The 15118-nt window shown below is 35.9% G+C and overlaps 1 protein-coding gene and 1 long non-coding RNA gene across 3 annotated transcripts in view; one reads left to right on the top strand and one right to left on the bottom strand.

Annotated features, from left to right (window-relative positions):
* Positions 1-15118, top strand: part of LOC127946135 (uncharacterized) — a 229990-nt gene that overhangs the window by 155241 nt on the left and 59631 nt on the right. The gene's annotated exons all lie outside the window — the stretch shown is intronic.
* LOC127946128 (dipeptidyl aminopeptidase-like protein 6) overlaps positions 1-15118 on the bottom strand; it is a 279989-nt gene that overhangs the window by 133236 nt on the left and 131635 nt on the right. The window contains exon 1 of one of the 2 annotated variants that reach the window (XM_052542440.1): positions 6079-6421. The exons of the other annotated variant lie outside the window; for it this stretch is intronic. Within the exon in view, the coding sequence (XP_052398400.1) occupies positions 6079-6135 (57 nt within the window). The 5' untranslated portion in view covers positions 6136-6421. Of the gene's footprint in view, positions 1-6078; positions 6422-15118 lie in introns of those variants that run through there. 2 annotated transcript variants of the gene reach the window in all.

The raw sequence follows: 15118 nt of genomic DNA on the forward strand, positions 1-15118 counted from the left end.
TTAAAATGTTACTAGTGTGTATAAATATTGTTTAAAGGGATAGTTCACTCAAAATGTAAAATTCACTCATCATTTAATCATCATTAAGTTATTCCAAAGCTGCAATATTTCTTCTTAATTTCTTCTTATTTCTTCTTAATACTTCTTCTAAACACAAAAGAAGACATTTGGAAGAATGTGGGTAAGCAAACAGTTTCTGGCCCCAGCTGACTCCATAGTTGTTGTTTTTTTTTCTTTCTCCCTTATAACCGTTTACCCACATTACCCAAAAATCTTATTTTGTGTTCAACAGAAGAAAGAAATTAATACAGGTTTGGGGGTGAGTAAGACAGAATTAAACATTTTGAGTGAACTATTACTGAAGTTTTTTTCTTGAGAGACTGAGCTGCCTTATAAATAAAATGATCAAAGACTACATTATAAAGAAATTCTTCACACTGCCTAATGGTTTTCTAATTGTGTTTTTGTAATTGATATGAAACAGAGACTTAAACCCATCACTTCTGGACACCAGCACCACTCGGCCGTACAGTATACTCATAAGACCACACACACACACACACACACACACAAATCATTTTGTTGAGATTTTGAAAAATCCGCCTGTCACGTCAAAGTGATGCACTATTATAATCTTATTTCGTCCTACCATTTGCACCACCGCCCACTGGCAGCTGGCATTTGTCTTGTGAGTGATGGTGATTTTGCGGGTTTGTTAATTTAAGGGAAAATATGGTCACTCACACACATGATTCAAGTGGGTCAGGGGTTTTGTGTGTGTGTGTGCTCATGTGAGGTCTCTGATAAATGCACCCATGAGTGTGTCTTCATGTTTGTGTATGTGATTATAGGCTGTGAATGCTTTGCTACAGTATGCAGCAGTGCCAGAACAGCATACCTCGTCTCAGCTTATACATCAGTGTGATCAGCCACACATCACTGGATAATAGGATCCATCTTTTAGCCACAGACAAGCATGTAGGTAAATTAATATATGTGTTCATGGTTATGTGTGTTTATATATATATATATATATATATATATATATATATAAACACACATAACCATGAACACATATATTAATTATATATATATATATATATATATTTCGGGTGCATTTCCCAAAACATCATTAGCCAACTATGGCTGCAAGTTTTATCATAGTTCAACGATTCTGTGTTTCTCGAAACCATGTTTCCAATGAACATTCCCAAACAGCATCACAAAATTGTGTGATTGGAATCACAGCTCTCAACGGTACTTGGAAGCACCTTGACAGGAACTTACATAGATCATAAGCAAGCTAACATTCAGTATAATCGTTATCTTTTATTCTGTAAATATACAAACTGCATTCTATGTCTGATAAATTGTCAAGGAAATGAAAGCAGCGTTTTTGAAGGGTTGAAGGGATTCAAAGATGTTAATGTGCTGTAGTACCCTGAAGGGACCACGGAATACGATGTAAGAAGAAACCTGCATTTTAATCAAACTACTTAAAAAAAAAAAAGGCAAAGAATAGTAGTCCTCATACACAGTATTTGTTATTTAAAGCAATAATCTGACATTAATTCTGAAACAAATTAATTAGCTAAAGTCATTACTCCACAAACTGCTTACTGACAACGATAACCAGTCAATATTGTTGAACCACCATGGTTCAAATGGATGAGCATGACAACATCAAGTACAAAATGTCCCTGGATCAACATCCTTGTTGTACCACTGTACTTAAATAATTAGTAGTTAAGCACCGAGCTACACTGGAATATGGGAAGCCTCACTGTGTTTTTCTGTGTCACATTCACAGTGGATGAACAAATTACTTGACACTAGAATCTTCTTTTATTGTACATAGGAAACAGATCAAGAAAAAAATATGACTGTCAGCATGTTTAGGCCTGTATGTGAGCATGCTCAAAGGCATCATTGATAAATGACTACAGATTTCCTGCTGCATCAGTCCCTTTCGCACACAGCTACATTAGCAGCATTCTCACTCTATCCTCAAAATGCGATTGCTTCTCCATTAAACCGGGTTATAAGCACAAATAATTAACAAAAAAATTACACACACACATATATATATATATATATATATATATATTATATATATGGCCATCCTGAGGGGGGTGCAGCTGGTGTGGTCGCACAAGGCCCCGCGGCGAACAGGTCATGTTTCTATTTGCTGGTCTTCATACACATAAAAGCCCTTTTCACACTGGACGTTGGTCCCAGAAAATTGTCGGGACATTTTTTAAAAAAATCGCCTTCTGTGTGAATGCAAACACGTCCATGGTTAGGGACCTAGTAGCATTGCCGGGTTCAGTCCCGGAACAAGCTCTGTGTGAACAAAAGCCAGAACAAATGCCGTCTCGTAGTGATGATGCACGTCATCATGCGACTCTTTTACCAGATGTTTTGAAGGCAGATCAACATTTGCGGTTGATCAACATTTATCCCGGTGGGGATAAAATGAAAAGTACTTTTAAAAACATTGCCATGCAAAACACAGCAACATGATAGAGAAAACAACAAAATCAGACATGGACTTTTACTGTTAGTGCTCCTGTTTTGCGATAATGACGTCTTGGACACATGCTCTGGATTAGACGCTTTTAATCCATGATTAAGACCAAATAGATGTTGAGTAACACAGCCTGTAGCAACTCATAATGTAATAACTGCACATAATGTGATAAGTATAACATTGTTATAGTAATAAAATGTTCATAAATTAATTATATATATATATATATATATATATATATATATATATATATATATATATATATATATATATATTGAGCTCAAAATTTTATAACAAGGCTTAAGCTTAATGCCAGAGTAAAATCTAAGTCTGAGCTGTTTTAACTGAAAGAAACTTGCTCTGACTATAATAATTATTTTAATAATAATAATAATAATAATAATTATTATTATTATTATTATTATTATTATTATTATTATTATTATTATTATTATGTTATAATTATGTCATTGTAAACATAATATATTTTTTAAATGATGTGCTGGTATAACCTTGTGAACTGTTATTACATTATATTTTGTCAAAGTTCTTAATGTAATACATTTCTCATACAATAACCTTTTACATTATCTGAAAATTGTTATTACATTTAAAAATATTAATTATTACATAATGAGCTCAAGATTTTATTATGTTTTGAGAAAATTATTACATTATGAACATTTTGTTACAATACTAATGTAATACTCAGTAATTTAATACTTATTACATTATGTGCAGTTATTACACTAGGAGTTGCTACAGAGCCCTTTTTTGAAAAATAAATGGGAGCAAACATGAGTGCATATGTACAGTTATAGCCTATATGTCTTATTGTTTTATTCAAAATATCAATAACTACCGACTGATTTTGCATGATCTTGCATTCCTGTCAGGCTGACCTGAAATTAAGAAATTAATGTCATTCTAACATATCCAATTTATTTATTCAAAGTTTTTCAAGATATTATAATTCTTACTGTAACAGGCTGGAGCATGTGCAAGGCTGGACGAGGCTTCCTGTTGCTCTCCCACAGATAGGAAATTAACTGGGACTTGGGGCCCCTGCGCAATTAAGCTAAATCTATTACGGCTGTCAGAAATAAAGTCAAAATTGAATGAAAATAAAATTTTGATCTGCATCATGCATTTAGATTAGCTTTGTAAGTGTTTTTTTTTTAAGTGTTGCACATTTTAACTAATCGCACACATTTCTGTTGAGTTTCAGATGAGTCATCATTGAAATTACAAAGTTTATTTCAGCATGCACACTCACTCACTCACGGATTCTCTCATCATAATGAACATATGATGTAAGCAAGAGATTAATTCATCATACAGTATAAAGACAGCTTCAGTGCTTATAAAAGGGAGTTTTTTTAGATTTCCTAAACAGGCGCTAGACTGAAGTCAGTGATAATATTCTTTGATAATGTAAGTATTAAATGTACTTTGATTGCTTTCTCTAGCTATAATCTAACTATAATTCAAATTATCTAACTATAATTACTAACTAACTATAATTTATCGTTGTTTGTATAAACGTGGAGAAACAGGCCTAACTATGTTTTTTATTAAATTATGATCACGTTAAATACAAATTTGGTCATATTAAAAATATTTTACTACATGACACCCATTTCTGGTACGTGCATAAAAATACAGGTATAAGGTGCATTGTTAACAGAATACACTGACATTAGGTTAGGCTACAGCCTTACCCTCAAGTTGGGTGTACCTCCGCCAATGGAGAAAGAAAATACAAATAAAAAGTTTTCTTCACAAATCACACCCTGATCATAAGCTTTTAGTGGCATGACTTAACACTGTTCCAATTAAAACAGAGTTCAAGCTGCAATCCAACAAGCTGTTTTTGAACATAAGGATACCTGACTTCAGAAAAAACGAAGGGTGTACTTCAAGCTTGAACTGCTCCAATGGCAAGAAAATCCATCATTATATAATCTACCTACAGGTTAAGGGACATGATTACATGCAGGGCTGCATGATTATAAAAAAAAAAAAAAAAAAAAAAAAGATTCATAATTGTTGATTACTCCCTTGAAATTATAATTGCAATTATTAATTACGATTATCACAATATACATAGAATGATGTTCATACCATTGATGATGTAACTGTATGCCATAAGTTATATGAAAATAAACAAGCTGAAAACACTCTAGCTGAAAAAAACATTTACTGCTTTTCTATAATATTAAGCCACAAATGTCTAATATATTAATTTATTTTTTTATTTATTTACATTATCAAAAATATGAATGTTATTATAATGTTATACTAAAATTAAATCGATGGAAAACCCCTTAAGATAGAAAAAAAATTGAAATAAGTAAATAAATAAAATAAAACCAACGTAATTGTGGCATCCATAATTGTAATCGTGATTATAAATTTGATTAATTGTGGAGCCCTTATTACATGCTGTAATTTTTATTGCATTCTTTTATCATTTCCACTACATTAACATGTTCAGTTGACAGGCTTAATTAGTACGTGTTTAAACTGTATATACTGTATGACTTTCCTCTTGGGCAATTATTGCCTTTGGGAAACAGTTGAAGAACAGAAGATCTACCAGTCCTGTTGTCAAAGTTTGCCTGCCCTTGACGTGTTCACCTGGCCTCTCTATCTAGCGGGGCTCCCACCTTTCATACTGCTTTTCCTGCATTGCCCTTTGTTCCTGTCAGTAATGCCTGTGGCTGTTTCTGTACCTGTTTCCACTCTTTCTCTCTTGAAATCAAGCAAAGACATTCACTATTGGGGTAGTCAAGGCTAATCTTAAAAAAAAAAAAAAAGGAATTCATGTGATTTAAGCAGTTCACACTAGGAACGGAGAGATACATCATTTCATGATCATGTTGTGGCAAATATGATCTATGGTGATCATCATTACATTCTTTTTTTTGTTGTTGGTTGTTGTTATTATTTTTTATTACTATGAGGAAATATTCTATTGTTATGACATGAAACAGACAATGAGTGAGATACACATAGAACATATAATAATAATAATAATAATAATAATAAACACTAATTCTGACAATAAAAATCTATAAAACATAATTCTGACAATATAATAGCATTAATGGTAATTTAATTAATAATTTATCAGCTATCTTAGTAATGTTAGGAATCATTTATCAGTTAAGAATCATTTGGTTTTTATGCAAATAGATTTTGCATATGCAAAACAGAATAAACAGCTTATTAGACTTATTTGTAATATACATTTCCAGCTGACTGAAGCTGATAACTTTAAACCGGTAGGCTACTCTAAACTGTGAAGTTAGTCATCACTGATAGACGTACACATTCTCCTTGAAGATTAAATGGTCTGGTCATAAATCTTCTGTCAGTATTTCTGGTGCTTACACAAAACATTTAAGACAAATTAGAATATAGATACTTTTTTTTTTCTTCAGTGTTATAAATAACCTCATGTTCAGCTAAAACTATTTACTTCTTGAAATTAATAAATTATCTATATCGCTTCAAAGTACATACATAAATAAATCACTCTGTACCTGATCTTGCTGTTGAGCTGCTTTGGTCGATATATTTGACTCCTTTGCTGTGGTCATGATAACAAATTACCAGAGACAGCAAAAGACATTCAGTTTGTGTCGAGACCGCTGGCGGTTACAGAGAGGAGAGAAGATGCTGAGGGGAAAACAGTAGAAATGCAGCAAAATCCCAGTTAGATGTGAGATTTGATCTTTAGAGTCTTTCTTCGGAGGATTGGTGCTCCACTGCTGTTAAATTACACAGAGAAATAGAGAGAGGAGTGAAAGAAAAACGGACACAGAGAACACCGATCACAGCCTGGAAACTGACACCGGTCGACTACGAGTGGAGCTCACACAAGCTTTTCTCATCCCCCTTCACGTGCTTGCCGCCTTTTTCATCCCCGCCTCCATGCACCAGGCACACACACATGCTTTCCTCTCTGCCTGAAGCTAGCAAACTAAAAAAGGTGGTAAGTGTGTGCAAATGTGATTTTTTTCTTCTTCTCTCGCTCTCTCTTCTATTCACATTTGAGGGTTCCATTATATTACAGAGCATATTAATGTATAAGGTTACAAACCGGGAATAAGAGATTTTTAAAAACATGTTTTCTAGCTGTTCTATATAGGTATAGGTTTATTATGTATTTTTCATTTCACACCTGCAAGGATCAACTAGCTCTTCACAGTTACAACGGCCATTATTGAACCTTAATTCTTTTAGATGAGCCATTCAAACTGTGCCTCACTGTGCCTCTTTTGTCTCACATTTAGATTTTTTTTTTTATATATATATTTATTTACTAAAATGGACCTATTTTTCTGATTGGTTGCATTGTAGCATCTTTAATGGGTCATTACGTCTTTAGATTGATGTGACTTGATGCTGGCAAAAAAAAAAAAAAAATCACTGCATTTTATGGATCGCGTATGGATATTAAATATCGGCTTCTGCAAGGCCTTCTTCAGGTTTAGAAAGTACTAGCACCCTGTCTTCTAATCCAGCACCGCCTACTCCATCTGACATCATGCAAACACCGGTCGGCTCAAACTCGGAGATTAGGGCTAAAGAGGCCGAGGTGGAATTTTCAAATCTACACGTGCTGCCTTCAGCTTTCTTTACGTAAGTTATGCATTTATTTAATTTACACAAGCTTAAATGTGAAGTGTGGCTATTAGAATGTTAACAGCATATAATTGTCAATCTGTTTTGTTTTTGTTGCGCCGTGATTGTGGTTATATTGATTAGTTTGTGATTTCCTTCTTTACTTTATACGGGAAATGAGCTAACAGTCTGTACCAATTGTATGTGGGTGCGCTTGCTCTGTATTGGTTGTTTTTATGCCTTGTTTTTGCTAGTTATTGTTGCTGATTGCGTGCCCCCTTGTTGGAAGAGTTGAAGTTGAAGAGAGCTGAAGGAGTTGTTACCTGTAGCAGAACGCTTCTCAATATTATTAACTTGCTGTTATCTTAAGGTCACATCCCAAAACCATTCAAGCTGGTGGTTATTAAGCCTCTTATTAAGAAACCACAACTAGATCCTAGTGAACTGGCAAATTACAGACCCATTTTAAATGTTCCATTTATGTCCAAAAATTTCTCTGCTCAATTTGGCTCCTTTCTAAAAAAACTAAGAGATCTGTATGAATAATGTCAGGTTTCCGGCCCCACCATAGCACAGCAACTGCACTTGTTAAAATTACAAACGACTTGCTCCTTGTGTCAGATCAAGGCTGCATCTCATTGCTAGTTTTACTTGATCTGCGTTCAACACCACAGATCATGACATACTCATAGATCAGTTACAGAACTATACAGGTATTTAAGGACAGGCTCTAAGATGGTTTAGATCCTACCTGTCCGATCGCTATGACTTTGTTTATTTAAATTGGGGAGTCATCTAAATGTGGTAACCTAACTGAGATTTGTTATAGCACTTATATATCTTTGCTTTTTTTGTTGTTGTTTTTGATTGCTTCCACTGTCTTCATCTGTAAGTCGCTTTGGATAAAAGTGTCTGCTAAATGAATAAATGTAAATAAATGTAAATGTAAATCTAAATTATCATCAGTAAAATATGGAGTGTCACAAGGATCTGCCTTAGGTCCTCTGCTATTTTCAGTATACATGTTGCCCCTTGGTAATATTATTAGAACATGCAGGATTTGTTTCCTCTGTTATGCTGATGATACTCAACTACACATCTCATCAAGACCAGATGAAACTTCTAAATTGGCTAACCTAATAGAGTATGTTAAAAATGTAAAAGTTTGGATGACCAATAATTTTCTACTATGACATTTGGATAAGGCAGATATATTACTCATTGGACCGAAAAAACACTACACAGAATCTTGTAGATTACAGTTTGCAACTAGACAGATTAACTGTTACTTCCTCTACAGTCAAAAATCTAGGTGTTATATTAGACAGCAACTTGTCTTTTGAAAATCATATTTCCCATGTTACAAAAACAGCCTTTTCCATTTTCTAAACATTGCCAAGCTATAAAACATGTTATCTGTTTCTGATGCAGAAAAGCTAGTTCATGCCTTGATGACCTCTAGAATGGACTATTGTGATGCACTGCTAGGGGGTTGTCCAGCTTCTTTAATAAACAAGCTACATGTTGTCCAAAATGCAGCAGCTAGAGTCCTTACGAGGTCAAGAAAATATGATCATATTACCCCAATTTTACAGTCTCTACACTGGCTACCTATCAAGATCTGTATCAGTATATCATTACTTACCAAAAAGGCCCTTAATGGTTTAGCCCCTGTATAGCTAACTAGTATTATACTACGCTACAATCCCCCCCAAAAAAACTGTGGACATTTGGTACTACCTAGTGTAGCAAAGTCCACTAAAGGAGGTAGAGCTTTTTCGCATTTGGCTCCCAAACTCTGGAATAGCCTTCCTAATAACGTTCGGGGGTTCAGACACACACTCTCTGTTTAAATCTAGATTAAAGACACATCTCTTTGGCCAAGAATTCGAATAATGCATCTCATACTCTTGTACTGAAGTTATATCTGATCAAATGTGCATTATTATTCTTTAGCTTGGGTTAAACAAATTAATTTTACTTGGTTGGAACAGCAGCTATGCTAATTATGTCTCTATTTGTTTCTCTGTTTTGCCACAGGATTGACATCTCGTGGTAATCTAGGATTTAAATCAATCTTCAGTCTGGATCCAGAACACCTGAGAAGAGATGGTGCCAACCCCTCAGTGGACCTCAGATGATGCTAACCCTGAAACAACATACAGAATGACCAATTTTGCTATAAGTTTGACTGCATCATAATAATTGCTGTTAATAGTGCTCATTGTCTGATTGATTATATCTTTAATTGATTTTTCACTGATAAGCAACTACTAAATATTACAGAAACATTAATTTTCTTTAAAGTTGCATTGCAATGATCGTAATATATATATTAGAGGGGTTCCTCTAGCGGCCGCATCACTTCTCGTTGGCCGCGGCGCTGGAAGGGGATGGATGGCCCGGCATCCTGGCCCGTCGTCCGTGTAAACGGGTGCTGTCATCCGGATCGCTGGTCCGGCAGCTAACGTCTCCAGTGGCACGGGAGTCCCTCAACGCACCCTTCCTGGACCCACAAGGACACCACCGTGCATGCACAGGGAAGAGACCGGTCTCCCGAGGAGAGGTGCATTGGGCTTTTAAACAGCGGCGGTGATGAGGCTCCATTTCCTTCAGGTGTGCCCCATTACACGCCGCCAGCCCTGACTCGTCCAGTGCCTCCTCCTCTCACACACCCACTCCAGTCGGAGCCTGGTGAAGGGTGGCGATTTAGGACGGGGTGCCGGTGACAATCAGGGAGGAGGCAGCTGACTCGTCACTATATATATATATATATATATATATATATATATATATATATATATATATATATATATATATTGTTTGTAGTTTTGATCTAAGTTAGATTATAGTTCTTTTTTTTCAGGCTGGCCTACAACTGGTGTATTCAAAACGTTCAATCCCTTTTATAATAAGCAAACTAGTTTGTTCTAAATTGTACTGTTCCATAGCATTATATGTGAACCTGAATGTAGAAACAATACCATTTACCAAAATCAAGAATGCGATAATGTGGCTAAAGAATACCGTTTACTAAAATGTATTGCTTATCTGGTTGCTGACTTAGTCATACAAGAGACACATCTTCAAATACCTTGTTTAACATTACATTTTTTTATAAAACTAATACGATCCATTTTAATTGATAAAAAATGTCCAGGCAAACGTTTCAGGTCTAAATCAGGTCTCACAGGTAATATTCTTAAATTTGGAAACAATCCAGTACGCCACTCTAAATGTTAATTAATTCTCTTTTTATTTCTCCTGAAGGTCTCTTCTGTTCTGCTTTTTGAAAATACTTTTCTCTGTTAATTAAGGGCACGTCAAAGTGTGTTCTTTTCACCAGGCAAATTATTCTAGGATCCCTAAAGGCATCTAATCATCAGAGGTCACGTGATTCCAAAGCCAAAACCCCAGTGTGGATTTGCTCATGTCCTGCAAGAGTGGGACTCTTGGTTCAGGAAGGTACAGGGTAACAGTAGTGCCATTCGGCACTGTCTATTAATAAATACACATAAGGCAGTTTATCATTATCCTCCTCTGCCAGCGAGAGACAAGAGAAAGCCTGCATGAGCCCAACCACATACTGAGCAACACAAACTTGATGGTCCATCCATCAGCATTAAGAAGTACTTGACACATATTGTGAGTTCAATAGCAGGAAGTTCAATGTCAACACACTGTCCCTCTTATCATATGTTCTTCAAATGTTGATTGAGAGTAAAATGACACATAATTTTGTCCTTCTGAGATGAGTAGCTTGCAGAGTGTGAAGCTGAGCAGGCTGATCAACCTCCCATGAGCTCACATTCCCTGTGCAAAAATGCAACAGTTTTGCCATCTGAGTTCTGCTCCACTACTTGTCCTTCAAATCAACTCTTATTTTTCATCAACCCCATGATGGGTGAAATGAAAGATCTCTTCTCGGCAAATCAATCAACTCCAAGCTAATGGCTTTCGTTTTGGACACAGTTGCCAGCAGCATGCACTTGCTGAAGGATACAGCCACTCAGCTAGCCACATAATAGATGTTATTATGCTGCGGTAGGGCCTGTGCAGTGTATACACAGCCTTATTGGTAATACTGACAAATAACTATTCAGAAAATGATAGATGACCTTGGTTGGCAGGTCTTTAAATACACATTTTGCAGAGTATTACAGATGAACTGGCTGACAAAGGCAGACAGGATGAAAGTATTCCCTAGCCTAATTACTAAACTCCAGTGCCAACCTCAATGGCTTCCAACTTCTTAACCATTCAGTGTGTGATGTTACATAGAAACCAGAATGAATGATTAAATTTGAACCTCACTAATAATCCAACATTAATAAATGTAGTTATCTTTATAACTAGCTCTATAAAACTATTATTATTATTATTATTATTATTATTATTATCTTTCTTGGAGCTTGACAGACATGGTCATTCATGGAACTCATTTTATGGAGAATAAAAAAATACTTAAATGTTGTTCAAACAGTCTTAAGTTTTCAAGTTTTCAGCATACAACTTGGGAATGACATAAGGATGAGTAAATCTAGGATAAATCTCCATTTTTGAAGTGTACTTTAACAGTGGCATCAACTTTTCAAGCTTGCTGCCTTATTATATACTTCATTTGTTTGAGCACTTTAAGGAAAGGGAGGACAAGCACCAGAAACGGAGAGATTCAATTAAAGAACGGGGAAGGTTGGGTGAAGTTAAGTTCAATAAATTTGTAAAGGCCTTTTGAGCGAGCCCTGATTAATTCCCCCAGCTACACAGTCTAACATGAACTCATATTTCAGGAGAATGAAACCTGCTCTCTTCATTGTGTATGTTCTCCGGGACTTTCATCAGGCGAAAGGCCGTGAAACAACAGTAAGGCTGTGGCCAAACAGTCAATTACATTACACTCTCGGGAAAACGGCTTTTAGGTATACATTTTATCTCTTTTAAGAGAACTTCAAATGCTGAAAATCTCTAAACTTAAACATAAACTTTTGGCCTTTTTCTTCTTTTCAGCTGCTGAAGAGAAGCAGACTGAGTGTAAATCCAGGCTTTGAGCATAGATAGTACTGTTATTCCTTTGTTGGCTCTTAAACGTAAGATTTTAATTGCGATTTTTTTAAGATCTAGTCTTCCAAAATCCTACCCCTAAATCCACCCAACACCCCAGAGCTTTCAAGATAAAGGCAAATCTGCTGTTGATTTCAAAGACTGAAGTTTCCTCTTTCTCACAGTAAACTGTCATCCTCAGTGCCTCATAAAAATCAAAGAACAAAGCAAATGTAAGAAACGGAGTAACATTTATTCAGGAGGAGCATCAAAACCTTGATCCAGTCTATGGAGTTTCTGTCAAATAGGTCTGTATTTGGAGATTCAGCTTACTGATTTAATTAATTAAATATATAGACAGAAAAATCTGTTGAAGTTTATCCCAATAGAATGCAATGCATCAGAAAGTGATTGTGTGTCTGTGAGTGTCTGCTGTGCAAGACCTTCACACTGTGCTTAACCAAATCTTTGAGAGTTATCGTAGCATCAGTTTTAACCCAGGGTTATGAAATGCTTCTTCTGTACTAATACCAAATTGTAGAGCAAAAAACTGATGCAGTGCAAGAGTGCTATATTCATTCAATCAATTTTACTTACTTCATAAATGTGCAAGTAAGAACGTTAACCAAGGGTTTATACAGTAAATCTATGGCTGAAGTCATTAAAATTCTCAAAAGTATGAATAGAATGAAACATGAGATAAAATAACTTAGTAATACATTCACCTAGGGTTTCAGAGTGATACTGACTCAAATGTGAAAGCTCATAGGCTATGTATCAAATATTTATGCAACAGTTATTTCTATGCCTTGGATTTGATTGATCGAGCAGCATTCTAGGAAAGCTGATATAACAGTCCAAAAAAAATGTAACCACTTTGTTGAGTTTAATGGAGTTTAATGCATCCTTATGGAGGTTCACGTGTTAATGAGTAGAAAAAGAATTAAGTAGCTGCTTTGTTTACTTTTATGCCACTGATCAGACTTTTATACTGTATGTATGTAGTTTGGGGTTACAAAGTAAAAAGCAAAAAATAAAAAAATTAATACAAAAGTAGCCATTGATAATTTCTCTCTGTCATGACCCAGGCCTCTGTAGCTCTCTCCAATAACCACAGGAGGGCACCTTCTCCTGAGTTTTGATTCCGTTTTGGACTCCATTACCCATATGCCCCGTACCTCAGACTAATCACCACCAGGTGTTCCCAATCTGACTCCCCATATAAGCTGGTCCCAGACTCTCACTCAACGCAAGGTCTTGTTTAGCCAGTCTAGCATTTACTTCTGATTGTTTACTTGTGCATTATCTTGGACTGCCCCTCTTTTATTGATTCTCTGCTGCCTGCCCTTCTGACCCTCTGCTTTGATTCTGACCTCTTACTTGCCTGCTGCCTGCCTTGATCCAAGCCTGGTAACCAACCTCGATTCTGATTATCTGTGGTATCCTTGACACTGTTGTTAGACCTCTGCATGGTTGTACTATGTATTCTAAAAAACACTGCAAACTGATCCGAATGCCCCTGACTCATCATTACACTCAACATGTATCAAAATCCAAATGTAATAAAATCGATCTACATGTGATTTATATTCAAATTATTTGCAATGTCTTAGCTACTATGGATTGTTACATCTAGTGGCAACACAATGATATAACAGCTAATAAATTGTGCAAAATGTTTATCTTAACAGTTATTTACAAATAATGAATTCCGATTCGTGGAGCTCACAATGCGCCGAATCTTTACAAATTAGTGTTGTCACTATGACAACCAATTTGAATGTGACAAGAAATGGGTGTCTAAAAAAAGAATGTACAGGTGCATCACAATAAAATAGAATTTCATGGAAAAGTTCATTTATTTTAGTAATTCAAATCAAATTGTGAAACTTATGTATTTAATTCAATGCACACAGACTGAAGTAGTTTTAGACTTTTAGTCGTGATGATATTGGCTCCCATTTAACAAAAACCCACCAATTCATCACTACAAATTAGAATACTTCATAAGATCAATAACTGGAAAGTATGTCAATTTACTGCACATGTACTCAATACTTGGTAGAGGCTCCTTTTGCTTTGATTTTACTGCCTCAGTTCGGCGTGGCATGAAAGTAATCAGTTTGTGGCACTGCTGAAGTGGTCTGGAAGCCCAGGTTTCTTTGACAGTGGCCTTCAGCTCATCTGCATATTTTGGTCTCTTGTTTCTCATTTTCCTCTTGACAATACCCCATTCTCTCTGGGGTTCAGGTCCGCTGAGTTTGCTGGCCAGTCAAGCACACAAACACCATGGTCATTTAACCAACTTTTGGTACTTTTTGCAGTGTGGGCAGGTACCAAATCCTGCTGGAAAATGAAATCAGCATCTTTAAAAAGCTGGTCAGCAGAAGGAACCATGAAGTGCTCCAAAATTTATTGGTAAACGGGTGCAGTGACATAACGGACCAACACCAGCAGATGACATTGCACCCCAAATCATCACAGACTGTGGAAACTAAACACTGGACTTCAAGAAACTTGGGCTATGAGCTTCTCCACCCTTCCTCCAGACTCTAGGACCTTGGTTTCCAAATGAAATACAAAACTTGCTCCTATCTGAAAAGAGGACTTTGGACCACTGGGCAACTGTCCAGTTCTTTTTCTCCTTAGCCCAGGTAAGATGCCTCTGACGTTGTCTTTGTTTTATTTTAAACATGAAAAATCCAGAGGAGAATGGCACCTACGCTGGAATTCATTAAAATGTAAGGAACATATCTAATGAAACTGTGTATAAAACATTTTGTTATGTTGCCATTTAGTTGAAAATAATAAGGGTTGGTTCACTCAAAAGCAAAAATTCTGTCATTAATTACTCACCCTCTTGTTGTTTCGAACCTGTAAGACCTTCATTTATCTTCAGAACACAAATTAAGATAT

The sequence above is a fragment of the Carassius gibelio genome, chromosome A24 (assembly GCF_023724105.1).
Source record: "Carassius gibelio isolate Cgi1373 ecotype wild population from Czech Republic chromosome A24, carGib1.2-hapl.c, whole genome shotgun sequence".
NCBI lineage: Eukaryota > Metazoa > Chordata > Actinopteri > Cypriniformes > Cyprinidae > Carassius > Carassius gibelio.